The sequence below is a fragment of the Pan troglodytes genome, chromosome 3 (assembly GCF_028858775.2).
Source record: "Pan troglodytes isolate AG18354 chromosome 3, NHGRI_mPanTro3-v2.0_pri, whole genome shotgun sequence".
Taxonomy (NCBI): Eukaryota; Metazoa; Chordata; class Mammalia; order Primates; family Hominidae; genus Pan; species Pan troglodytes.
In genome coordinates, this window is record NC_072401.2 from 1,980,253 (window position 1) to 2,007,006 (window position 26,754).

Consider the following 26,754-nt stretch of genomic DNA (forward strand, 5'->3'; position numbering starts at 1 on the left):
AGAGATCTGGGGCAAGAAGCCCTGCCGGGGGAGCTGGGCCCCCACCTCCCAAATTGCCTCCAAATGAAAGTCTGTTTAGGTGGCTGCAGGGGCAAGGGAGGGGCAGTGGGTGCAACACACAGGCAGAGGTGCCGGTCTTGCCGTCAATTCCCCGGCCAGGAAGGCGGCGACAGGCTGGGGTCTCTGGCCCACACAAAGGCTGCGGCAAATGAAATGGTGTCTGCCTGCTTATGTGAAGAGTGATGAAACTTTAAATGAATCGCTGACCTTTCTGGAATGACAGGTGACCCGAGAGATATCTGAGGTGGGTATCGGCAGCGGCCTCGAAAATTGCTGCTGCTGCCTGAAAATAAACAATAAGAGAGCAAATGTGGTTTGAAAAATTGACTCGCTTCAAAGCTGGGGGGAGAGAAAGTGAATTATTTCAGGTCTGGGCCCCTCCGCGCGCCCCCTCCCCGCCAGGCAGGAGCTGCGAGGCCAGGCTGAGCGAGACCCGGTGTAGGGTACGGCAGTGGCAAGTGCGGGTGTGACGGTCCCGGAACCCAGGGGTCTCGGCCCACCCACCGTGGGAAGGAAGTCCACTAGGGCCCCAGGAGGGGTCTGAGGGCAGCAGGAGCCGGCTCCGGCGGGAGGGGCTGCTCGGAAGCCGGCCCACCAGGGCCATGGCTCACACCACTCCAGGACACCCCCTCCGTCTACCCACCAGGCCAGGCCACGGCACTCAGGTCATGGGGGCCGCCCTCCTGGCTGCCCTGTCCTCCATCCTCTCCCATCTCCCAGCCGTCGGGACACAGCTCGGGGGTGGCGCATTTCACAACGAGGGCCCTGAGTTCAGAGGTTGCGTCCTCTCGCCACCTTTCCCCAAGCCCGGTGCGGCGGCTCCTGCTCGGTGGGAAGCCCAGCTGTGTGTATGAGTGGGGCGAGCCGAGTAGCAAGGAGCCTCTCTGTGCCTCAGTTTCCTTGGATAAGACATGGGATGGCAACAGCCTGCAGGCGTGGGGCCACCAGGAGGGTGGAATGGGTAAACGCTGGTGGGCACACCCAGGAGCCACGCATCGTCACCCACGGGGAGGGGAAGAGCCAGACCTTCAAGGGGCCCACAAGAGACAGGCCAGCCACAGTCCCTGAGGGGCGAGATGGCTCCCCTCTGCAGGGCAGAAGGCAGAGCCGACCACAGCAACAGAGAGGCGGGGACAGAGGCTGCTGGGCCGCCCACCACAGGACAGGAGAGGACACCCTGCTGACCAAGGCTGGAAGCCCCAGTGGGTAGGAATGGCCTGGGGCAGCTCAGGGGCAGGGTGGGGCCTGGCACCCCATCCCTCTGCCGATGGTCCCAGGAGGCTTCCTCCCTCTACAGACCCTGGCACTGGAGGGGTCCAGCCTGGCTCTGGGTGGTGAAGGCAGCCCTGCCCCTCCCAAGCATCCCTGGCCCCACTGACACGGCTCCCACCAGGTAGCCCCCACCACCTGGCAGTGTGTGTGCGGCCTGCAGCTTGAAGAGCCCCCTCAGGATATGCTGAAATTGCCCCAAAGAAAGGGTTAAGCAGATTTAAAGTGGAAGAAGCAATGTCACAAAACATGGCCCCAGGGAGCCTGGGGTGTGGAGCCTCAGAGGCTGGCAGGCGTTCTGGGCAGTGCCCTACGCAGAGCAGACAGCGATTGCTGCAGGCCTGACATTGGCCGGTGTCAGTTCTCGGGGCGACGGGGCCAAGGCCACCTTGGGCCAGCCAGGTAGGAGGGTTCCCATCCCTCACAAGCCCTCATGGGCACAGCTGCTGCCTCCAGCCTGCCAGAAAAGCCCTGCCCGGCTGCCCTCAGAGACCCCTGCCCAGGCCACACTGGGGCCATCATTGCGGGGTAGTCCAGGCAGGGTGCCTGCCCCTGCTGCCCCCAACTCTAAACATTTGGGGTGGACAGGACCCGAGGAAAGTTCCTGCCCCCGGGAAGGGACTGCCTGGTGCAGACCCAGGATGGTCCCAGGCTGTGTGGATGGGTGGGGTAGAAGGCTCGAGGCTGCCGCACCCACCCAGGGCTGCCCAAGGGCTGAGTCAGACCCCACGTGTGCAGCGGCCGGAGTAGAAAGGAGATGGGGAGGGCTCAGGCGGGGTGTAGGCGGTGGCTGCCTACGCAGGTTGGGGTGGGGGCACCCAGTGCTGTTTGAGGGCGCAGACCTGGAGCCTGGAATTGGACCCTGGACAGGAACGTGGAGGGTCCCATACCGTGGGCAGGAGGGGGCCTCAGTGTGCAGGGCGTGGGGGACACCCAAGGTCAGCACATCCCCGAGAGACCCCAGGGAGCCCCCCACTCACAAAGCCGCACGGCGCCCTGGCCTCGCAACTGAGACTCAGGGCGGGTCAGGGCCCCTCACTCCCTCTCTCCAACAAGTGCTGGGACCGCATGACCACCCTACTTCCCCCAGGACAGCACAGGGACTGCACTGCCCCCTTCCTCCGACAGACACGGCCATCCTCTGGGGCCCTTCCCGGGACTACCATTGCTCCCACGCCCTCCCACCTCCTCCTGCTTCCCCAGAGCGTCCGCTGCAGCCCCCGCCCCACTCCAGAAAAAGCATCCCCAGCCTAGAGCGAAGAAAACCCAGACTGAGCACCACCCCCACCCTGCGGCGGCTCCCCCAGTGCTCTGTCCCGCTCCCACAGTGCTGTCTGCCAGCTGCTCCCAGGACCTCAACTCCCCATGGCTCTGGCCCTGCCCCCCTCCTGCCCCCTCTCAACACACACGTGGGGCCTCCACATCTCCTCCTTGGCAGGAACCTGCCCCTCTCTCTGGGACACCTGCCTGCTGGCATCTGAGCCAGACCCTGCTCCCGCCACCTGCAGACACCGGGCTCCACCTGGCTGCTGAGTCTCGGGTGTTCAGGGTCTGCTGTGGCAGCACCAACCACTCCAAAGCTGAGCGGCTTCCACCGGGCGATTTCACGATGCCCACGGCCTCCAGGCCCAGAATTCAGAGTAGGCGGTGGGGGTGGGGTTGTTTCCGCTCCACAACGTCGGAGGCATTGGCTGGGTGCTCTCAGCGCGGCCTCAGCTGGGACTGGAGTCAGAACTCCCAGCGCAGCCTCCCCATCCTCCCCGTGTGGCTGGGGCTTCCTCACAGCCCAGCTCCAGGTCCCAGGAGCAAGTGCTCAGGAGAACCCAGGAGACAGCCGTGCCGGTGACCCAGCCTGGAGTCGCCCATTCTGCCTCCACCGAAGGACCCTGCACCCAGCTTCCAGGGGCCGGGCATGGAGCCTGCCTCGGAGTGTGGTTGTGAGAGGCCCAGAGCAAGATGAGCGTGAGGGAGGGGACGACGCGCAACCACTTTTGAAAAGCGTGTTCTGCCACAGCCGCCCTCCAGCCACACTTCCCATCCCTCCTCTCCCTGCGGGTCCAGGTGTGGACGCGGCTCCTCGGGGTGCCTCCTCCGTGCACCCCAGAGACCCAGGGCTCCCTGCTGGCCCTGCAGGGTGAGCTCTGCCCACGTCCTGCACTCAATGGTGGGGCTGCCCAGAGGCACCCACAGGCACCGCCCGCAGCAGTTCTGAAACCCTGGGGGGGGGCACAGCTTTCGAGGTTGCTGACTGGCGCACCCCTTCTTCCCAGGAGTCTCGGTGGCTCTCATGCTCCCGGCCCAGGCTTCAGAGTCTTCTCCCCTTTCCCCCTCCCCACTGGAGTTCAGGGGGACCCTCGTTGTCCCGTTCCTGTCCTCTTTAGCCCAAACTGGAAGTGCTCTCTTTGTTTTGTAGGCAGCATGACTGACGTTAGCTGGCCTAGCAGGGCCTGTGCCAGGAATTCTCTCCAAAATGCTGCGGGTTTCCTATGACTCTTTTTTTTTTTTTTTTTTTTTTTTTGAGATGGAGTCTCGCTCTGTCGCCCAGGCTGGAGTGCAGTGGCGCGATCTCAACTTACTGCAAGCTCCGCCTCCCGGGTTCACGCCATTCTCCTGCCTCAGCCTCCTGAGTAGCTGGGACTACAGGCGCCTGCCACCACGCCTGGATAATTTTTTTTTTTTTGTATTTTTAGTAGAGACAGGGTTTCACCGTGTTAGCCAGGATGGTCTTGATCTCCTGACCTCATGATCCTCCCGCCTCAGCCTCCCAAAGTGCTGGGATTACAGGCGTGAGCCACCGCACCCGGCCTCCTATGACTCTTACTGGGGTCTATGTCATTAGACAAAAGCCACACTCCCCACCCCTCCACGGTAAGCTCTTCCCGCCGCGGGCTCCTCGCGGGACTGCTAAGATAGCCGAGACCCGATGCCCTTCAGATTCTAGAAGTCCCACCGTTTCATGCAGGGGACCGAGGCAGACCCCAGACCCCCAGAGTGTGTGAGGTGTGTGTCCTGCCTACCACGTGACTCAGACAAGTGCATAATGACAAGTGCATAAACGACTCAATTATGTGGGACGGGTCCTCTGACGATGGCTCGTTTCACTCAGCATGGTGTCCCGAAGGTGCGCCTTCCTGAAGCACATTGAAGAACCCCTTCCTTATCCTGGCTGCGTAATAGTCTACTGCACGGATGGACCCCTGTGTAGCGTTCCCCTGCGAGGGACTCGGGCGGCCACGCCCCCTAGCTGTCAGGAAAAGCGCTGCTGTGAATGTGGGTGCAGCTGTCCCAGCCCCTGCTTTCCACTCCCTTGGGCCTGTACCCAGAGGCGGAATTTCAGGATCACCTGGAGATTCTGTTTAACGTTTTGGAAGCTGCCATGCTGTTCCCCACCGCAGCTGCACCACCTCACGTTCCCACCAACAGGGCACGAGGGTTTCGGCGTCTCCACAGCTTCCACAACACTTGCCACTTTCTGGGTTTTTTGTTTTCTTTTTTTGAGACGGAGTCTCACTCTATCACCCAGGCTGGAGTGCAGTGACCCGATCTCAGCTCACTGCAACCTCTGCTCCCCGTGTTCAAGAGATTCTCCTGCCTCAGCCTCCCAAGTAGCTGGGATTACAGGCATGCGCCACCACACCTGGCTGATTTTTGTATTTTTAGTACAGACAGGGTTTCACCCTATTAGCCAGGCTGGTCTTGAACTCTTGACCGCAAGTGATCCACCTGCCTCGGCCTCCCAAAGTGCTGGGATTACAGGTGTGAGCCACTGCATCCAGCCTCTGGGTTTTTTTTTTTTTTTTTAATCATAGCCATCCTAGTGGGTGTCTCATTCCAGTTTTTATTCTATTATTATGGAAACGTGCATGCGTACACAAAAGCAGTGAGACCTGTAGCATGGGACCTCGTGCCATTCACCCACGGCCTTCAATCGTCAACTCAGGAGCAAAGTGGCTCCATCTCCACCCCACCCATCCCCCAGAGCATCTTGAAGTGAATTTTCCATATCACATCCTTTCATCCATTCAGGCCTAAGTGAGGCTGCCCCCCCCACCACTGATGTCCCCTAATCCACATCCATCCTGTGGAAATCAAGCCATGCCAAGCCCTGGCTTCACCGGCCCAGGCCGGGTGCAGTGGCTCACACCTCTAATCCCAGCACTTTGGGAGGCCAAGGTGGGCGGATCACCTGAGGTCGGGAGTTGGAGACCAGCCTGACCAACATGGAGAAACCCTGTCTCCACTAAAAATACAAAATTAGCTGGGCGTGGAGGCGTGTGCCTGTAATCCCAGCTACTCGGGAGGCTGAGGCAGGAGAATCACTTGAACCGGGGAGGCAGAGGTTGCAGTGAGCCAAGATCACGCCACTGCACTCCAACCTGGGCAAAAAGAGCGAGACTCCGTCTCAAAAACAAAACAAAAGAAAACAAAAAAAACACCAAAAGTAGCCGGATGTGGTAGCACATGCCTGTAATCCCAGCTACTCAGGAGGCTGAGGCAGGAGAATCACTTGAACCCGGGAGGCGGAGGTCGCAGTGAGCCGAGATTGGGCCACTGCATTCCAGCCTTGGTGACAGAGCAAAACTTTGTCTCAGAAAAATAAAAACAAAAACAAAAAAATCACCTTCCCAGGACACAGAGAACAAAACCCCAGCTCAGCCACTGATGGTGCCCCCATGGCCACCCTGGTCTCCTCAGCCCCTCCCGGCCTCTCCGATCTTCTATGTGTTCCACCCGGGGTCTCTGCACCTGCCGTGCCTGCACCCTGAGACCCCCACCCCAGGCGGCCCCTCCTGAACCTCCAGACCTCCGTGTAAACATGGCCTCCTGAGAGAGCCCCGTCCTGGGTGCCCCCAGCCCCGTAATTCCCTCCACAGTGGCGACGGTGGCCTGAAACTGCGTGGATCTGCTGTTTCCATGCTCACGGGCCCCTCCCCGCCCAGGCGCCAGCCACGGGTGGAGGCTGCAGTTGTCTCCATCTTGCTCTCTGTTGTCCCAGGGGCCTGTCCTGCTGGTTCCTGAGGGGCTCCGTGGCAAGAGGTGAGGCCCCTGGTGGGAGGGCCCAGTGGGTGGGGGAGGCTTAGAGGCAGCAAAGTCAGGTCAGCAGTGGCTGAAACCCAAGGAGGGTCCTGCAGCCGCGACACACACACTCTGCTTAGTAACGGCTCCAGCACCTGACACCCGCTGCCCACCAGTGCCTGGCCTCAGCCCCGTCCATCACTCCCCGTCCTTCACCCATCCCTGCTCGCCGGAGGGAGAGCCGTTTGGATCTGTCCAAGCTGAATAATGCGATACTTCTGCTGAGCTGTGAAGTTGACTAATAATTTGGAAATGAAATCAATATGGGCTCTGCTTTTCATTCCTGGTGAATCCTCGTATGCTGGGCTTACGGGATGGAGGGCGCCAGGGACAGGGACTATGCGGGTTTGGAGGCGGGGCCCACGGAGGAGCAGGAGGGAGAGACACAGATGGCCCTGCACTGCACCACTGAGCAAATGGGATGGTGGCTGCCAATGCAGTTCAGACTTGGCCTTGAATCCACGTCAGGAACCAAGCCCAGCGGTGCTGCAGACCCCGAGCCCTGGCTCCTGCTCAGGAGCCCCCTAGACCTCTGGGAGAGAGGGCTGTCCAGCCTTGCCGCCGGTCTCAGGGAGCCCCTCCCCTCAGGATGTGGCTCTGGCAGGGCTGTCTCTGCTGCCTGGGGTCCCGCACTCTCAGAAACAGAGTCCGGAGCCTGGGGTCCATGGCCAGCCCCACACCCCCATCCGTCATCAGCCCCTCGGGCCTCCTTTCAGCCCCCCAGGTCCTGACAGGCTCCAGGGCCTCACTGACTCTCATGGGAAGGCCCAGGCCTGCACCTGCCCCGGGGCCTCTGATAGGGTTTGGCTGTGTCCCCACCTAAATCTTATCTTGAATTGTAACTCCCATAATCTCCACATGCCATGGGAGGGAGTCGGTGGAGGTAACTGGATCATGGGTGCAGATACCCTCGTACTGCTGTTCTCCTGACAGCAAGTGAGTCTCACGAGATCTGATGGTTTAATAAGGAGCTTCCCCCTTCGCCAGGCTCTCATCCTCTCCCCTGCTGCCCTGTGAAGAGGCACCTTCCATCAGGGTTATAAGTTTCCTGAGGCCTCCTCAGTACATGGAACTGTGAGTCAATTAAACCTCTTTCCTGGCCAGGTGCGGTGGCTCACGCCTGTAATCCCAGCACTTTGGGAGGCCAAGGCAGGTGGATCACCTGAGGTCAGGAGTTCAAGACCAGCCTGGCCAATATGGTGAAACCCCATCTCTACTAAAAATATAAAAATTAGCCAGGCATGGTGGCAGGTGCCTGTAATCCCAGCTACTCGGGAAGCTAAGGTGGGAGAATTGCTTGAACTCAGGAGGCAGAGGCTGCAGTGAGCCGAGATCGCGCCACTGCACTCCAGACTGGGCAACAGAGACTTTGTCTTAATAAATAAATAAATAACCTCTTTCCTTTATAAATTACACAGTTCTTTATAGCAGCATGAGAATGGACTAATATGGCCTCCCTGGAACCCAGGGCTTTGTGGTGGCCCCCGAGATGGGTGTCTCAGCCCCTGCGACTTCCCTATGCTTGTGAGCACCTATAACCCCTCATCATGGATGCTGAGCCCCCTGCCAGCTCAGTGCCGAGGGGGCACCCAGGACTGGGCCCGTCCACAGCAGCTTGTCCCCCTTCCCCAACCCCTCCCTACACCCCACTCAACGCGCTGCCCCCACACCAACAATTTCTCCTCCCCTGGCCCCCAGACTCCAGCTGCCTCCCCTGGCCCCCGGACCCCAGCTGCCTGCTGGAAGACCTGCCACCCGCCTCAGGACACCGCCCGTGCAGGGGAGCCCAAGGGGCAGACGGGCAAGGGGAGGGATGAACAAGTGAGCAGGCTCTCGGATGCCCAGGCATGGTGCAGGGGCTACGTGCCTCGAAGGTCTGTGGAGATGGTGACCGGGGATCCCAGCAGAGCCCCTGTTTTTGGGGCCAGAGCAGCAAGAGGTGCCCAACACTGGGAGGGCCGGACTAGGGCCTGGAGGACAACAGGGAGGCAGTGGGGGTGGCCTGGGGTGGAGAGACTGCAAAGTCCCCAGGCAGGGCATCTGGGCTTAGGAGGGATTCCGTGACGTGGGGGGCGGCCTGGGGTGGGGGACGGAGGCCTGGGCACCCCAGCTGGGCAGGCGGCCGAGGTGGCTGTGACCCCAGGCCAAGGCTGGAGGGGCACCTCCCAGGCTCTCCTCCACTGCACAGCCCCATCACAGGGCAGGGCAGCCAGACGTCCCCATCTGCCCTGCCAGGCTCTGCGGCCACACTCAAAACACTGGCCCCTGCCCCCAACCCAGGCCCCGGCTGCCCTCTTCCTGCCCCCGACTCACCCCTGGACCAGCCCTGTCCGCAGCACACCCGAGGCCCTCAGGCTGCCCACACTCTGAGCACCCACCCTGCTCCAGGGCACAGCCCTGCCACTGGCACCTGCTGGTTGCACGGAGGTGGGCTGGACCATGTGGCTTTGAACCCTGCCTGGTGACCTCCGGCAGATCCTCAGGGCCCTAGCTGGGGAATGGGGGCAGAGAACGGGGCCTCCGGGCCACCCTGAGGTGCGTCTCAGCCGCCTGACCCAGCCCGGCTCACAGGAAGCAGGGGCGCAGTGGGTGGTGTCCCTCGTTTGGCAGCGACAGTGTGTGTGGCCTTCACTCCTCTTGCTCAGCTCAGTCCTTGGAGCACTGCCTGGGCCAGGATCTGGGGGTGTGGGGTCTGTCCGTGGACCCTGAGAGACACCCCTGGCTGGAGGGGGGCCCCCGCCACCCCAGTTCGAAGCCTTGGTATTCAGCAGTCAGTCTCCCCCCGTCCTCCTGGCCTGTCCTGGAGAGCAGCCCTCAGACCCAGCTCAGGCCACAAGGGCAGCTCAGGTCACAGAGGCTCCTCACCAGTCCCAGGGCAGGGAAATGAGCTGATCTCCACTGGCCCAGCTGGCAGAGCCTCTCCTGAGGTGCCCCTGGTGCACAAGAAGACAGGCAGCTCCTCAGTTCAAAGGCCACAAGTAGCCCCTGCTGGGCCTCCAGACACAGGCAGGTACCAAGGCCTGGGCGGGCAGCACCGTGCCAGGCTGCTCCATGTGCCAGCAGCAGAGGAGCCTCCGTGGGGGCCCTGGCTCCTGAGCCCTACAGTCTCTGTCCACACGGTGGGCAAGGGGCCAGCATGGAGCGTGAGGGCCCCCCACCCCGGCCATGCCAAAGGTTCTCAGCACAGGCTGGAGGCAGCCCCTCTGCCAGCAGGTGGCCAGTGGATGGCGGCACATGCAGAGAGAAGGGACGACTCCAGCAGAGTGCTGCCGTCTGGCCGAGCAGCTCCCCGAGAGCTAAAGTTCCTTGACCCGTGCCTGGCGGGGGAGGTGGTTTTATAGGAGCCATTGACCGGCGGCATTGATCCCCAAGAATGTATCGCACAAATCATTTTGCACTAAACTGCGGAATCGATGGAGAAATCTCCCGGAAAATTTATATTAAAAGTCTCTGTTTGCCTAAATGAGTTCCCTGTGCCCATATTGAATATTTGGCTGATGAATTGAATGGGTTTAAATTTGAACATTGCAGACCCATTAAAGAATGAATTCTTAAATCAAACCCTGCCATTTATGATTGAAATGAGATTTCCTCTGCAATGGGCCAGCCACTATATAAATCAGCTGTGCGTTTTATACTGAACCATAAACAAGATATAATTCTTTTAAATACACAACAGGTGCCTTAAATCTTTTGATGCATCTTGTATTTATCTGAAGTGCGGATTGCTGTATTTACACCAGGTCGTGCAGGACCTCTCACGGTGCTGCCAGTGAAGGTTAAAGTGGCTACTGGGCTCCCGCCAGGGCCTCCTGAGAAGCCCAGGCAGGGCCGAGTGCTCTCAGCCAGCACGCTCAAGGGGTGTGCTCCGCCCCCTCAGACACACACGAAGGCATGCGCGCACACACACACATGCTCACACACACACATGCATAGGTACACATGTGCACACCCACACGGACCTGCACCCACACATCACACACACTCGCGTAAACACGCACATGGCAGGTGCACAAATGATACCTGCACAGATGCATACAAGCCTGGTGCATGCACACACGCCCAGGCCTGCCGCATGTGACGCACGTGTGCTCACACTGACACACGGCACCCACATGCGCACAGCATGAACAAGCATGCACACAACAGCACATGTACACACAGGGCAGGTTCACAAGTGCACACATGTACACACCTGCATCCACTCACCTGCACAAATGTGGGTGCTCGCATGCTCTCGGGCATGTGATCACACACGCACATATACATTCGAACACACACTGACACACAGGCACATGGCACCCACTTACACACACATGCCAACACACACAAGGTACATGGCCTGCTACACATATGTACATCTCTGCACAAATTCACTAACCCAGGCATGCACACGCAAGCACAGACACCTGCGCACACACTGGCACGGCCTCCCAGCCCTCCCCAGTGACCAAAGGGTCAGCAGAGGCAGCCTCTGCGGCAACCCCACCCGGCAGGGACAAGCTACTCAGGAAAACAGAGAACAGAGAACAGAAAGCAGGGCTATTCCCACCTCTGTGCACAAGGCATGGCTAACTCTTGCCTTAGTCCCGCCACTGCTGCTGTAACAAAACACACAGACTGAGTAATTTACAAAGAACAGAAAGGTACTGGGTGTGGGAAGCCCAAGGTGGGGGCGCCAGCAGGTTTGGTGTCTGGCGAGGGCCCAGGCTCTGCTCCCAATATGGCATCCTGTCACCGGGTCCTCACCATGTCAAAGAGCAGAAGTGAGTGGGCCCAGTCCCTCAAAACCCTCGGTAAGGGCCCTAATCCCAGCCAGGAGGGCAGAGCCCCTGAAACCTAACCATCTCCCAAAGGCCCTGCCTCTTAGTCCTACTGTTGGAGCTGACGTTTGAACATGAATGTTGGAGGGACACAAACACGCAAAGCACCGCAACCCTGATGCGAAAATAAGCACACGCAGGCACCATGAGAGAAGAAAGTCCCGGGCAGGCCTGAGATCCACACCGACGTGCGTGGCTATGCGTGTGTGTGTCACAGGCAAGCTGCATTCATGGAAATGAATCCAACAGTGTACCTTAAGTGACACCATGTGAAGCAGGCCAGGTGTGCCGGGACAGCTCCACACCAGAAAATCAACCCTGTGGTTAGTTCCATCAGAGCCACAGGAGAAAAACCACACAATTGTCTCAGAAGACTTGGAAATGCTTTTCATAAAGTTCAATAGCTATTTTTTTACATAACTCAAAAACTAGGAATGAAAGATAATAGGATCATTATATGGAGAACAGTGCACCTGCACCTGTACCTCAGGTCCCACGCCAAGAGGGAGAGGCTGGGATCACATCAGCAGGCTTCAGAAACTGATACAAAAACGTCAGAGAACCCCGAAGAAGAAGTGAGCACCAAAGACTCGGCGATTCTCAGGAGGAGGGTGCCAGCTGGCTGGTACGCTCACGCGACCGGCCTCACAGGAGTCAGATGAATGCCGCCAGTCACGCTGGGCGCCTGCCACACTCGGTGTGGAGCAGCAGACACTGGAGGGGCAAAGCACAGCCACCACCGGCAAGGACGGGAGGATTGGGGCCTGCAGGCTGCACACAGCCCATCCCAGAGGCCAGCTGTGGGGCTTGTGGAAAGGGTGTCTGCAGACCCTGGGGCTCCACGGCCCCACTTCAGGCCACACGGCCAAAGTCACGGGGCCTGCTGAGGAGCACCCAAGCATCACCCACCAGCGAAGGGGTGAGGGGGATACAGAGAAGTGAGGGGGATGCAGAGACATGAGGGGCATGCAGAGACGTGAGGGGGATGCAGAGACGTGAGGGGGATGCAGAGACATGAGGGGGATGCAGAGACGTGAGGGGGATGCAGAGACGTGAGGGGGATGCAGAGACGTGAGGGGGATGCAGAGACGTGAGGGGGATGCAGAGACACACCAGAACACCAGAAGAGGCACAGCCCCAGAGCAGCGTCACTGCAGCAGCAAGAGGACGGGGCACCAGGTCGGCCCTCGCTGCCCCTGGGGTTCTGTCTAGGAAGCCTCTGCACAGGGAGCTCCTGTTCCTGGGGGCAGCCCAGGGGAGGTTCCTGCCACCTCTGGTCACAACAGTTCCATCCGCCAATCAATACCCGGCCCTGCTTTATGTGTAGCCCTATTCACAGACACCGTACTGAGCGTGTATATTGATCCCTTAACATCAAGCTCACAGCCAGCGGTGCCACAGCTCCCACACAGAGGCAGGTCGCCCCACACGCATTTCTCCATGGGGTGCTCCATGGCCGTCCTATGCTGACGGACACCAGATGGCATTTCAGCACCGGGCACAGGGGCCGCTTTAAACAGCAAAATCACCAAAGGGACACAAGAGCAAAAACATGGCACAAGTAAACCACAAAAAAGGACATTTACAGATGAGCAGAGACAGAAGGCAGGATGCGGCCACACCCACCCCACCTGGGCACACAGAAGGCAGGACACGACCACGCCCACCTCACCTGGGGACACAAGGGAGGCAGGATGCAGCCACGCCCACCCCACCTGGGTACACACGGAAGACAGGATGCGGCCACGCCCACCCTACTTGGGCACACACACGGAAGATAGGATGCCGCCACGCCCATCCCGCCTGGGCACACATGGAAGACAGGATGCAGCGACGCCCACCGCACCTGGGCACACACGGAAGACAGGATGCGGCCACACCCACCCCACCTGGGCACACACGGAAGACAGGATGCGGCCACACCCACCCCACCTGGGCACGCACGGAAGACAGGATGCGGCCACGCCCACCCCAGCTGGGCACACATGGAAGACAGGATGCGGCCACGCCCACCCCACCTGGGCACGCACGGAAGACAGGATGCGGCCACGCCCACCCCAGCTGGGCACGCATGGAAGACAGGATGCAGCCACGCCCACCCCACCTGGGTACACACGGAAGACAGGATGCGGCCACGCCCACCCTACTTGGGCACACATGGAAGACAGGATGCGGCCACGCCCACCCCCCCGGGCACGCACGGAAGACAGGATGCGGCCACGCCCACCCTACTTGGGCACACACACGGAAGATAGGATGCCGCCACGCCCATCCTGCCTGGGCACACATGGAAGACAGGATGCAGCCACGCCCACCGCACCTGGGCACACACGGAAGACAGGATGCGGCCACGCCCACCCTACGTGGGCACACATGGAAGACAGGATGCGGCCACGCCCACCCCCCCTGGGCACGCACGGAAGACAGGATGCGGCCACGCCCACCCCACCTGGGCAAGCACGGAAGACAGGATGCGGCCACGCCCATCCCACCTGGGCACACATGGAAGACAGGATGCAGCCACGCCCATCCCACCTGGGTGCACACAGGGGATGGCCCGAATTGTTTGCTGCTCCTCACATGTCCAAGAATGACCACAAAAGCACCACAAGTACTGATTTGGGGGTTGCCACTTTATCAAGGAGGCAAATGTGCAAATGCAGAATCCGAACAAGGGATTGGCTGCACCCACAGATGAAGGACCATGCACTTTTCTCCAAAGCCGCCATGCAGCAAAGACAGAGCAGCGACATTAGGGCAGGGGCTGGGCAGGGCTGGGCAAGGCTGTGGATGGCGATGTTTCAGAGACATCCGTTTGGCTGTTTCAACAGAGACCAACCTGCCACAGCTCAAGGGGCCTCCTGCCTGTCATCACCCCTGGGTGCTGGGCCAGCCCACTGCACAGGCCCAGCCCCTGGCCAGCCTTCCAGCCCCACCCCTCAGCCACCCACAGCCCCAGCCATGGAGCCAGGCCACTGGTCCAGCCACCGTGTGAGAGATTCTGGGATTCCAGGAAGGAAGGATGGGGGATGTTGGATGCAGTAAGCAGGTTCCGGTGCAGGAAATCAAGACACCAGCAAGACGAAGGGGTGGGCACAGCCAGGAGAGGAAGCATGTGAGACTGCGGAGCGACGTGAGATGCAAAATCAAACACAAAATAAAACCACAAAATGAAACAAACCCAAAATAAAGCAAGTCACAGGACACACCAGCACTGCTGATGAAGACAGTGCCAGGAGCCCAGGAGCAGCTCACTCAGCCAGGCACGCAGGTCCCCACGGCCAAGGTTGGAAGCGGGGAGGTCCCACCCCTCCCTACTGAGCCCAAGGGCCATCAAGAGGGGCCAAGCAAGTTGGCGCCCAGCAGGCTGGATGACACGGGAGCCGAGCCATGATTGCGCCACTGCGCTCCAGCCCGGGTGTCACAGTGAGACTCCATCTCACTGCACTCCAGCCTGGGTGTCACAGCGAGACTCCGTCTCACGTCTCAAAACAACAACAACAACAACAACAACAACAACAAAAACTGTGACTGTTCTAGGAAAACACATGTTTAAAAGGCAAAATAGTTTATTTGAGCAAATACATTCTTGAATTGAGCAGCTGCAAACCAGAAGTGGTTGAGGGAATGCAGGGTGAAGGCTTTGATAAGACGGATGCAGAAGTGAACCAAAGAAAAGCTTGGATTGGTGACAGTCACACTGTTGCCTGCTTCGGTCTGTCCCGCGGAGAAGCCTTAGTTATGTAAGTTTATTGGCTGCTTTGGCTGGCTGAGCTTCAGCTCTGTTTTTCTTTAATATAGCCTCAAATTAAGTTTCACTTATGGGCTGGGCACCGTGGCTCATGCCTGCAATCCCGGCACTCTGGGAGGCCGAAGCAGGTGGATCACTTGAAATCAGGAGTTCAAGACCAGCTGGGCCAACAGGGTGAAACACCATCTCCACAAAAAATACAAAAATTAGCCAGGCACGGTGGTACATGTCTGTTGTCCCAACTACTAAGGAGGCTGAGGCAGGAGAATCGCTTGAACCCAGAGGGCAGAGGTTGCAATGAGCTGAGATAGCACCACTGCACTCCAGCCATATACTCCACTGCACTCCAGGCAACAGAGTGAGACTCCATCTTGAAATTTTTTTTTAAAGTTTCATTTATATTCACAAATCAAGCAAGGTTGACATCACTCATGAGGCCTGCATGTTTTGTCTGCTCAGTCTCCATTTTAACTTACTTTAGCAAACAGGAGAATATCTTCATGACTTTGGGATCGTGTGCTGAGTTATTTATCTGTTGAGCTATTTATGGTGTTTCTGAGTATATCTCTTCATCCACTTTTTTAGTTGCTGTTCTAGGTTATTACTTATACGTGGCTCATGACAGTTTGCTGGTGTTGACATTTTACCAGTTTCAGGGAAGTGCTGAAGCCTTCCCTCCCTGGTGTCCATTTAGTTCCCCGCCTATAACATATCATAAACATTTCCTTTACATTTATCGAGAATCACATCAGTCGGTATTCTAATTTTTTTCTTCAACCATCACACATAATTTAGGAAACTCGAGAGGAGAAGGAAACCTATTATATTCACTCATAATTCTGCCTACTGCGCTCTTTCTTCCTTCCTGATGTTCCAAGGTTTCTTCTTTCACTGTTTCCATTTCTGTTCCGAGACCTGCCTTAGCCACTCTTTTTTAGGTCCGCTGGTGACAAACACGCTTGGTTTTCCTTCATCTGAGGATGTCTTGATGCCCCTTTCATTCCTGAACGGTCTTCTCACTGGGTATAGCATTCTGGGTTGACAGTTCTCTTTCAGCGGTGAGGACAGCAGAGCCTCAGGCCTGAGGGTGCCCGCGCCCACCCCTTGAAGGGAGCGCCTGCATGTCAGGAGCACCCAGGAGCAGTCGGCAGCTGCTGGTGAGCAGCAGCAACTCCTTCACCAAGAGAGAAGTCGCTGCGATGGTGCCACCACAACAGAACTGACGTGTGTCACGACTGCTTGGCATGGAGCCGACCAGTGAGGAGATGGCTGTCAGATGCCGTGAAGATGGGAAGACGGAGGGCCGTGCTATGTCATGGCAACATACTTGGTGAAACAGTCCGTGAGGCAACCTGGAAGGAAGACAGAGGCAGGTGAGCACTGCCTCTTGGGGAAGAAGTAGAATCAGAAGACAGGGCAGGTGCTGCCTCGCAGAGACAGTGAGGCTGGCCTTGAGCCCGAAGGCCCATCACGGCAGGGGTGCATCCAGGCTGTGGCCCCCTGGTGGCCACCCTCAGTGGGGATGGCATGGGAAAGTGTGTCTGAGGGTAGGCGGGTGAGTGAATGGCCAAAGACCTGGCCAGAATCCCAGGAAAACCAGGCCCGGACTGGAACACCAGTAACTGGTGGGGCCTGACCACAGCTCCAGGCCCAAATGTCCCTGGGTGGGAAGTGGGCTGGTACCACAGCCGGGCCCCCAGGGCCCCCTTCAGACAGCCCCAGACACGTGAGCAGGGATGGGAGGCAGAGTCTCCTGGCCCTGCTGTGCCCACCTGGAGGTGTAGGCTGGAGCTGCATGGGGACGGCAGCTCTGGGGAAGGAAGACGGGAGGGGAGGCTGTTTGGCAGCCTGAGGGGTGGACTGTGGCTCATGACTGTGGCCACCAAAGATGCCCTTTCCTTCTGGGCTGAAGTGACTCCATGCCGCCGGCCTCCCAGGCCATGGATACTATGGCCAGGAAAACGTGGCTGGAGGGATGGGACCCAGCCACAGAACCAGCCACAGAACCAGCCACAGAACCAGCCATGCGGGCCTGTGTGTGCAACCCCAGCACCATCCCAGCAGGGGAACGCCACCGCATGGATAAGCCAGCCCCGACCCCCAGCCCCGACCCACAGCCCTCTCACTGGGCTGGGCTGAGGCCTCCACGGCCCCCCGAGGGCTCAGGGCTTATCTGCGGCAGCCACAAGCTCGCCTCAATGAACACAGCACAGAAACACGTCAACCTGCACCCAACCCAGCAACGCTGCTCCACGCTGCCAACAAGATGGGGAAGGGGATGCCACAGAGCGTCCACAGGTGAGAGCTGGGGGTCCACTGAGCCCCCACCCCAAAGCAGCCCACATAACGGCCTGGGCTCTCTTCCTCCTGGGGTCAAAGACAGGCAGGCTCTGGGCCCACGCTGCTCACCCATCCTCCCTGAGCTCCAGCACCTTCTAAGCGAAGCAGGTCACTAACGAGTCACTGAACTTCGTAGCCACAGGCTGAGGCAGGAGCTGCCAGGATCCCACCTTGTGGCAAGCGGCCCCTCACCACTGCCCGGGGCTGGGCAAACACGGAGCTGGAGAGGGAACGGCACGCACTGCCAGGGCGGCCAACGACCCGGCCTCACCAGGGCAGGCAAGGCAGGAGGGCAGAGGCCAGGGCCAGCTGGTGGTACGCACGGAGGGGTATGGCAGGCACGGCCTGGGCTCCCTTGCCCAGCTCGGCGTCTCTGGGGTTGGCCCACTTCAGGACTGGCCGGCCTTCCCGCCCTGTTCCCAGCCTAATGCACCTGTGGACATGGGCACTTTCCTCCAAGCCGCATCTCCCTCCCGCACCAGGTGCTGGCCTATCTCTGGGTCTATACCCTGCAATCGGCTTCTCAGGTCTTCACCCCCCTGGCCTCCCGTGACCACCCCCGCCCTTCATCTCCAGCGTCTCTGACTCACGCTCCGGGCACCGGCCTTGCGCTTTGCCTTTTACTACAGATCCCAGTTCTGCTGTGCATTGGAGCTCCATTTGTACCACTCAGGGCCCCGGCAGGAATGGGGGTTCACGGCGTCCACACGCAAAGGCCTGTCCTGGGCATGTCAGGTCCCTTTCGCCCACACTGGCACCTGGATCTGCTTCACTTCATCTGCCCTGCGATCATCTAAGCTGTCCTCTCTCGCCTCATGGTCTCCATATTTCCTTATACTTTATTAAAAAACAAGTCAGCCGGGCGTGGTGACTCACGCCTGTAATCACAGCACTTTGGGAGGCTGAGGTGGGCAGATCACAAGGTCAGGAGTTCGAGACCAGCCTGGCCAATATGGTGAAACCCCGTCTCTACTAAATATACAAAAATTAGCCGGGCGTGGTGGCGGGCAGCTGTAGTCCCAGTACTGGGGAGGCAGAGGCAGGAGAATCGCTTAAACCTGGGAGACAGAGGTTGCAGTGAGCTGAGATCGTGCCACTGCACTCCAGGCTGGGTGACAGAGTGAGACTCTGTCTCAAAAAAAAAAAAATTAATTAATTAAAAATAAATAAATAAATAAATAAAATGTCATCTTATTCCCCATAACAGACCTTTCTCAAGTGTGCCTGGACACAGCTGTGGAAGGAAATGGCCCCTCCTCTGCAGACATCCCACAGGAGCACCTGAGCTCTGTCTTCTCACTTTGTCTTGGAGCAAGGGAGGCCTTTCCGGGAGTTGTTTCCACAGAGGGGGGATTCTCTTTGGTTCCTGCCACAGTCAGGAATTGTACTGGCTGCATACAAAACACCATCACCACCAACAGGACCGTCATCACTACCACCACCATCAGCAATGCCAAAAACCTACAAAAGCACCACCACATCGGACGCCTGTAATCCCAGCTACTTGGGAGGCTGAACCCAGGAAGTGGAGGTTGCAGTGAGCTGAGACTGCGCCACTGCATTCAAGCCCAGGTGACACTGCGAGACTCTGTCTCACAAAAAAAAAGAAAAAGAAAGAAAGAAAAAACACCACCACCACCACCACCACCAAAAACAAAAACAATGATGAAAACATCAACAGAAATAACATCACTGCCACCAACAACAACATGAGCAACAGCAACACCAAAACACAACACTGCCATCAACACGGTAGCAGCAACCACAGCAAAGGCAACTTCTCTCTCATGAGACCAGAGTTGGAGGTGGCCACGCCAGGCTGGGATCGGGTCCCCAGGGTCACCACATACGTAGGCAACCTGTGGCTTTTTTCTGCTCCACCTCCTCGCATGTGGCTTCCTGCCCAAGGTCACCTCATGGTTCAAATGGCTGCCAGAGCCCCAGCCATCACGCCTCAGTTTCAGGAAACAAGAAAGAAGGAACACAAAGAACAGGAGACCCTTTTCCTAGCTGAGTCAGCTACGCTACTTTTTTTTTTTTTTTTTTTTGAGATGGAGTCTCACTGTCACCCAGGCTGGAGTGCAGTGGCACGATCTCGGCTCACTACAGGCTCCGCCCCCCAGGGTTCATGCCATTCTCCTGCCTCAGCCTCCCGCATAACTGGGACTACAGGCGCCCGCCACCTCGCCCGGCTAATTTTTTGTATTTTTTAGTAGAGACGGGGTTTCACCGTGTTAGCCGGGATGGTCTCGATCTCCTGACCTCGTGATCCACCCGCCTCAGCCTCCCAAAGTGCTGGGATTACAGGCGTGAGCCACCACGCCCGGCCAGTCAGCTACTTTTAAGGAGTCTTCCTGAAAGTCCTGCCCAACACTTTCACTCACATCTCATCAGACAGAACTTAGTCACATGGCCACACTCCACTGCAAGGAAGGTTGGGAGGTGGGGCCCAGCAGCTTGGGGTGGGGGACAGTGGGGTGGATCTGCCGCCACCCAGGCTCCACAGCAGGGAGCGAAGATGGTGAGGGAATCAGGATTAGCTCTATTGGGTCCTGTCCCAGGTCACGGAGGCAGTGCCAGCCCCTCCCACTGGACTGGGGCAGTCCCCCCATCCAAGGCTGTCACAAGGTCCCTGCCTTCCCCAGCTCTGAGACCCCAGCCTGGGTCTGCAGGAACCAGCAGGTCACACAGAGCAGGCTGAACGTCTGGCCCGTGCCGTCCCTGGCACCGTGTTGGGGGAATATCCCTGCGGCCATGGGGCTCCCCACCCACTGTGGGGTGAATGCGGCCCCAAGGCTCATGTGTTGGAAACCTGATCCCCACAGTGGTGGTGTGGGGAGGTAGGACCTGATGGGAAGTGTTTGGGTCGAACGGCACCGCATTCATGAACGAATCGATGCCGCTGTCTTGGGAACAGGGCCCATATTAAAGGGCAGGTTCTGACCCCATCTGCTCTCTCGCCTTCCTCCTTCCCCTCTGCCCTCTGCCACCTGACGACACAGCAAGAGGCCCTCCAGATGCGGCTGCGCAATCTGGGACTTCCCAGCCTCCAGAAGCTTGAGCCGGCCGACCCCTGTTCACGATCAGTTACCCAGACACGGTGCCGTTACAGCAGCAGCACGGAGAGAGGCAGGACCCGGAGTCACATCAGGATGCCAGCCTCGGCTCACACTCTCCAGCCAGCGTGACGGTCAGAGTGCAGCCCCCAGTGTGGGGGTGACGACAGGGGCAGAACAAAGGTGGCTGCTTCCCTAGGAGTCACTGCAGCAGGAGCCCCCTGGCTGAAGGCAGATCTGGCTGGGGTGGGCACCTTCCCTGGGGACTCCTTTGTGGCCCCTCAGGCTTCCAGCCAGGCCCTGGCCCCACGGCCCCTCCCATGACCTCCTTCCACTGGGCTCCTCCTCCCTCCCAGGGCACTGCCGCTGAGGGGCCGCCCCACCAGCCCTGCCCTGTGACTGGCAGTACAGCCGGCCCTCCGTGCGCATTTTAAATGGCCTCAGACACACAAACAGGGGCAGAGGGGCAGGGTCTCCAGCCCTGCATGCCCATTTGGGGGTCTGGTGGGGGCTGTGAGGGGACGGTGGAGCTCTGGGCTGGCTCGCTCGGGGACGGAGGTCGGGAACAGCGGCTGTTTGGCTGGGCCCAGGCTGGGAGTCAGATCCTGCCCGCAGCCATCTCTGCCTCCCTCAGACTCAGGCACCACATTTCCAAGCCCTCCAAGGGTCTCCTGAAGCCCCCACCAGGCCTGAGGCCAGAAGCAACCACCCTCCGCCTCGAGGGGCCCCTGCCAGGGACAGGACAAGTCAGCACCAAGGGGAAGGGGAGGCCACACGCACACGGCCAGCACGAACCTCACACTTTGCCTGGGCCGCCCGCGTGTCCCTCCCTAAACCACAGATGGAGGCACCCTATGATCACTCTTGTGCCCATGGGAAAACGAAGGCACAGGCGCTGAAGCAGCCCCCACGGTCACAGGGCTGACAGTGGCACCTGAGGCTCTGTGCCTCCCACTGTGGCCACCAGCCCGGCATGCGGTCCCCCACGCTGAACAGCAGAAAGTATGGCAGGTCCAGCCCTCCAGCGGTCCATGGCCAGGGCCCTGGCGTGCCCGCTCCAGGACGGGGACATCAGCTGTAGAGGAGACTGTGTCCAGCTGCAGGTGGACCCTGAGATGGGCCCAAGCTCCCCCGACGTGAAAGGCAGCTGCTCCGTCCTGGTCAGCGCCTTCCTCACGAAGAGGCCTGGCTCCTGCCGCCACCCTCACCCCCACCGCAGCCCCGGGAGAGGAGGCTGTGGCAGCCTCAAGCAGAGGTGGGTTTCCGGCCCCCGAGGGATGGCAGCTGTGAGGCTTGGCCACGCTCTCAGGCCACCAGGCCCCCGGGCTCGCCAGCGCTTTCACCGGATGGCCACCGGCTGGGCAGTTCTCGGGAGTCCACTTGGTCACCCGCTGCAGGGCTGCCCGCCTTCCCCGGCAGCCTGGCCGGCCCCTCCTGCAGTGGGTGGCGGCTGCACGGTGACCTTGCGGTAACCCAAGTGCCATCCGTCAGCAGACGGCCGCCCACTCTGGAACACGGCGGCAGCTCATCTGAATTCAAATTACCCCGGGAGCCGCGCGGTGCCAGCCATAACTCAGCCTGCGGAGGAGTGCGGCCGCCGCGGATCGGACGTTACCATACATTCCCGGGGCGTCGGACAGGGCTGCTAATGAAAATATCAATCAAAAACTCGCCTGACTTAATGGTCAATTTAAATTAATTAATTGGGGAGGAGAAAAAAGTTGAGGAGGGTGGCGTTGATGGGCTCCCTCTCTGGCGGGCGGGGAGAAGTGGGTGCCCGGCTGGGCACAGCCCCCAGGCCAGGAGATGGGGCCAAGCCTCCCCCGGGACCCTGGGGCATACCTGAGGGCCCAGGGGCCATGCCTGCCTGGGGTGGGTGTGAGGCCTGAGATTCCCGTCCCACATTTCTGGGCAGGCTGTGGGTGGCCTGTCCTACTCCAGCCGTGTCGTCTGCAGGGACTACTGGTGGCCAGGTGCCCCTCCCTGAGGCGTAGAAGAGCCCCTTGCTCAGTGGGGCCAGGGAGGGCTGGCATTGTGGGCATGGGCCACGACTGGCTCAGGTCCCTGGGCCTCATCTTGTCTGTGACACAGTGGCCATGTCCACTGCCCAGCACATCGCAGGGCCCAGGGCAGGCAGGGTGGGGCTGGACGCAGGGCTCACCAGGGATGCCCCCAGGTCAGGCGCTGTGTCAAGGGAGACACAGGTATCCCTGCTTCATAGTGGAGAAACTGAGGCTCTGAGGGGGGACTGGTGCCTCAGGAGGCAGAAAGCGCCGTGACCCTCCGAACCACAAATGTGACAGTGCGGAGGCTGACGGCTCATCCAGGAGCGAGACGGAGAAAGGAACAAGGCCCAGAAGGACGGCAGGGGTGACCACGCAGGGACTCCAGGGCCCCCATTCCAGGCAAAACCTGTAGGAAGATTCCCACCCAGCCCCTCTGGAGACATCTACATCCTCAAAGGCAATAACAGAACCCTCCGCGCAAACCAAAGGTGAGGACTCACAGCCAGGCCAGCCCGCCTCCCCGCCACCACGCCAGGTACCGCCACGCTGCGGGTCTGGCTGAGAAGGCACCTGGAATTCTGTCCCAGATGCTGTGTTTCATGCCAGATGACAGCAAAGCTCTCCCCTGACATGCGGGCGCACTCCAGACTCCCCCAGAGGCCCTCCTGGAAGAACCACTCAAGGACCCAAGGGTCCAAGAGGCATCAGAAGGCCCCACGTCCCGGCCCACGTGGTCAGGGTCACGCCAGGTGATCAGAAGCCCCCACGTCCCGGCCCACGTGGTCAGGGTCACGCCAGGTGATCAGAAGGCCCCACGTCCCGGCCCACGTGGTCAGGGTCACGCCAGGTGATCAGAAGGCCCCACGTCCCGGCCCACGTGGTCAGGGTCACGCCAGGTGATCAGAAGGCCCCACGTACCGGCCCACGTGGTCAGGGTCACGCCAGGTGATCAGAAGGCCCCACGTACCGGCCCACGTGGTCAGGGTCACGCCAGGTGATCAGAAGCCCCCACGTCCCGGCCCACGTGGTCAGGGGTCACGCCAGGTGATCAGAGGGCCCCACGTCCCGACCCATGTGGTCAGGGTCACGCCAGGTGATCAGAAGGCCCCACGTCCCGGCCCACGTAGTCAGGGTCACGCCAGTTGATCAGAAGGCCCCATGTCCCGACCCACGTGGTCAGGGGTCACACCAGGTGATCAGAAGCCCCCACGTCCCGGCCCACGTGGTCAGGGTCACGCCACGTGATCAGAAGGCCCCACGTCCCAGCCCATGTGGTCAGGGTCACGCCAGGTGATCAGAAGGCCCCAAGTCCCAGCCCATGTGGTCAGGGTCACGCCAAGTGGAGCCTTGGGGGAGACTGAAGCCACCACCCTGGCCAGCACAGGTCATGTCTGGGCAGCCAGGAGCTTTCCAGAGACCCCAGAGGCAGGTTCAGTGGGTGGGATCTGGGCTTCCAACCCCTTCCCCAGGGTCCGCCCATCAGAATCCTCCACAGGATCCTCTGCAGAGCCTTCCAGGAGGTGGCCCAGCATGTTTTTCCTGCCCCGACTCTGGGTGTGGCTGCCTGCCAGGGTGCAGGGGAAGTGGTGTGAGCCCCTGCCGTCCTTCTGGGCCTTGTTCCTGTCTCCATCTGGCTCCCGGATGACCCTGGTGCATAGGGCTTTTGTCTTGTGCTCTGCCCACACCAGGAGCAGAGCAAGCCAGGGGCGGTTGGCCCAGGAGGAGGAGGTAGGGGTCAGGCCGGACCTTACCCCAAGCTGAGCCCAAGTGACTACAGCTGCACGGAGCATGAACAGACGGCGGCCGTCACGAGCCGTCCACGTGGGCTTTCCTTCCACAGCATCTCACAGCAGAAGCTGACCCAGACAGCAGAGCCCAGGGAGCCCGACGCAGACCAGAGGCTGCCAGTCATGCAGAACAGGAAGAACCCCGATCACCAGACCCAGCGGGGAAGCCGGGGAGGACCCAGTGTAGACTCTCAGCCACGGCCATGCCCTGAGCCCGGGGGGACCAGGGGAGGACCCGGGACAGTGTAGACTCTCAGCCACAGCCATGCCCTGAGCCCGGGGGGACCCGGGGAGGACCTGGGACAGTGTAGACTCTCAGCCACAGTGATGTTTTGCATCTGGGGGACCCGGGACAGTGTAGACTCTCAGCCACGGCCATGCCCTGAGCCCGGGGGGACCCGGGGAGGACCCGGGACAGTGCAGACTCTCAGCCACAGTGATGTTTTGAGTCTGGGGGACCCGGGACAGTGTAGACTCTCAGCTACAGCCATGCCCTGAGCCCAGAGACTCAGCCTGGCAGTGCCAACACACAGCCCTGAGTCTCCATCACAAACCCACCCCCTGTTCATCCAACTGATTGAGCCCCTGGCCAGGGCTCAATCACATGTTCTGTGGCCTGTATGTGGGGAGGGGCCAGCCCTCCCCCAGCCTCCAGATGGAGAGGGTTGGGGCCTGGCCTGGAGGCTGCCTGAGGGCAGGGGCTGTGGGACAGGACAGACTAAGGCTTGGCAAAGAGTGGCAACCATGGGCCCAGTGAGGCCAGCCAGAGCCACAGGACCAAGCGTGGCCACGTGGACGCAGGCCAGGAGGGTGGGGCTTCGCTCCGGTGCCCCCAGGTCGGCCCCCAGGAAGCCGTCCAGCTTGGCCTTGCACCCTCACACACAGCCTCCCTTGGCCAACCAGGTCCCCACCGGCCCCAGCACTGGGCACTCAGGGCCCGGCCCAGCAGGAGAAGGGAACACGACCACTACCATTTGACCCCAAGGCACCCAGAGTGCTCAGGCAGGGCCTGATCCTGCTGAGGCCACAGTGGCCGCTTGGTTGGTGTTTCTGTTCCCTGAGCAGCTCACGCCCTCGGGTGACAGAGCAGCCGTGAACTGCCGACTGACGGATACACCTCCCGGAACGTTTATGGACCACAGTCACTTGTATAACCGCGGGGCTGCTTACGCTGGAGCCTCAGATGGAAAGCACCCTGGGGTGCCACACACACCCAGTCCCCTGCTTGGAGCCCACCTGGCCACAGCTCCCCAGCAGACCCTGCCAGGCTGACCCCTTCCCACAGCATGGTGGAGAGCTGGGGCTCCCGGTGGCCCGAGACCTCCCATCTGCCGTGGGCCTGATCCTTCTTGTCCTCTCCACATTCTCCAGGGCAGAGACAGTGTCCACACTGGGGCCAAGTGGCCAAGAGCTGCAGCTGAGGCCTGCAGGGGAAGGGTGTCGGGGAGGAAGCCCAGGGCCAGAGGGTCCCACTGCCTCCCTCCACCACCCCCTTGCCCTCTGGCATGTGTCCCAGCAGCCCCACCTGGGGGTCTCCACTCAGCAGGGCAGCCCCTCCTGAGGTCATGCAGGGGGCCTGGGGCTTGAGCCATGAGCCTCCCACCCACCATGAAGTGACTCTGGGAGAGATAGGCTCTGCTTGTGAGCTGATGCCCTCAGGCAAGTCCCATCTACCTTCAGGGTCCTCCTGTCAACAGCAGCATCCAGTGATGAGGCTGAGAGGATTCCACAGGCCCTGGGGTCAACCCACATGCACCTGGGTGGGGAGGGTGGCACGGGGGGAGGGTGCACCTCGGGGGGTGGGTGGCATGAAGGGAGGGTGCACCTGGGCGGGGAGGGTGGCACGGGGGAGGGCACGCACATGGGCAGGGAGGGTGGCCCAGGGGAGGGTGTACCTGAACAGGGAGGGTGGCATGGGGGAGGGTGGCATAGGGGGAGGGTGTACCTGGACGGGGAGGGTGGCACGGGGGGAGGGTGGCATGGGGGAGAGTGGCATGGGGGAGGGTGGCATGGGGGAGGGTGGCATGGGGGAGCATGGCATGGGGGAGGGTGGCATGGGGGAGGGTGGCATGGGGGAGGGTGGCATGGCGGGAGGGTGGCATGGGGGAGGGTGGCATGGGGGAGGGTGGCATGGGGGGAGGGTGTACCTGGACGGGGAGGGTGGCACGGGGGGAGGGTGGCATGGGGGAGAGTGGCATGGGGGAGGGTGTACCTGGACGGGGAGGGTGGCATGGGGGAGAGTGGCATGGGGGGAGCATGGCATGGGGGAGGGTGGCATGGTGGGAGGGTGGCATGGGGGAGAGTGGCATGGGGGAGGGTGGCATGGGGGAGAGTGGCAGGGGAGCATGGCATGGGGGAGGGTGGAATGGGGGAGGGTGGCATGGCGGGAGGGTGGCATGGCGGGAGGGTGGCATGGGGGAGGGTGGCATGGGGAGGGTGGCATGGGGGAGGGTGGCATGGGGGAGGGTGGCATGGCGGGAGGGTGGCATGGGGGAGGGTGGCATGGGGAGGGTGGCATGGGGAGGGTGGCATGGGGAGGGTGGCATGCGGGAGGGTGGCATGGCGGGAGGGTGGCATGGGGGAGGG

The 26,754-nt window shown here is 60.4% G+C and overlaps 1 protein-coding gene across 3 annotated transcripts in view; it reads right to left on the reverse strand.

Moving 5' to 3' along the window:
* FAM53A (family with sequence similarity 53 member A) overlaps positions 1-26,754 on the reverse strand; it is a 119,584-nt gene that overhangs the window by 27,485 nt on the left and 65,345 nt on the right. For all 3 annotated transcript variants that reach the window (XM_016951113.4, XM_016951116.4, XM_016951112.4), the window contains exon 5: positions 268-343. In XM_016951113.4, coding sequence (XP_016806602.1) covers positions 268-343 — 76 coding nt within the window. The remainder of the gene's footprint in view (positions 1-267; positions 344-26,754) is intronic.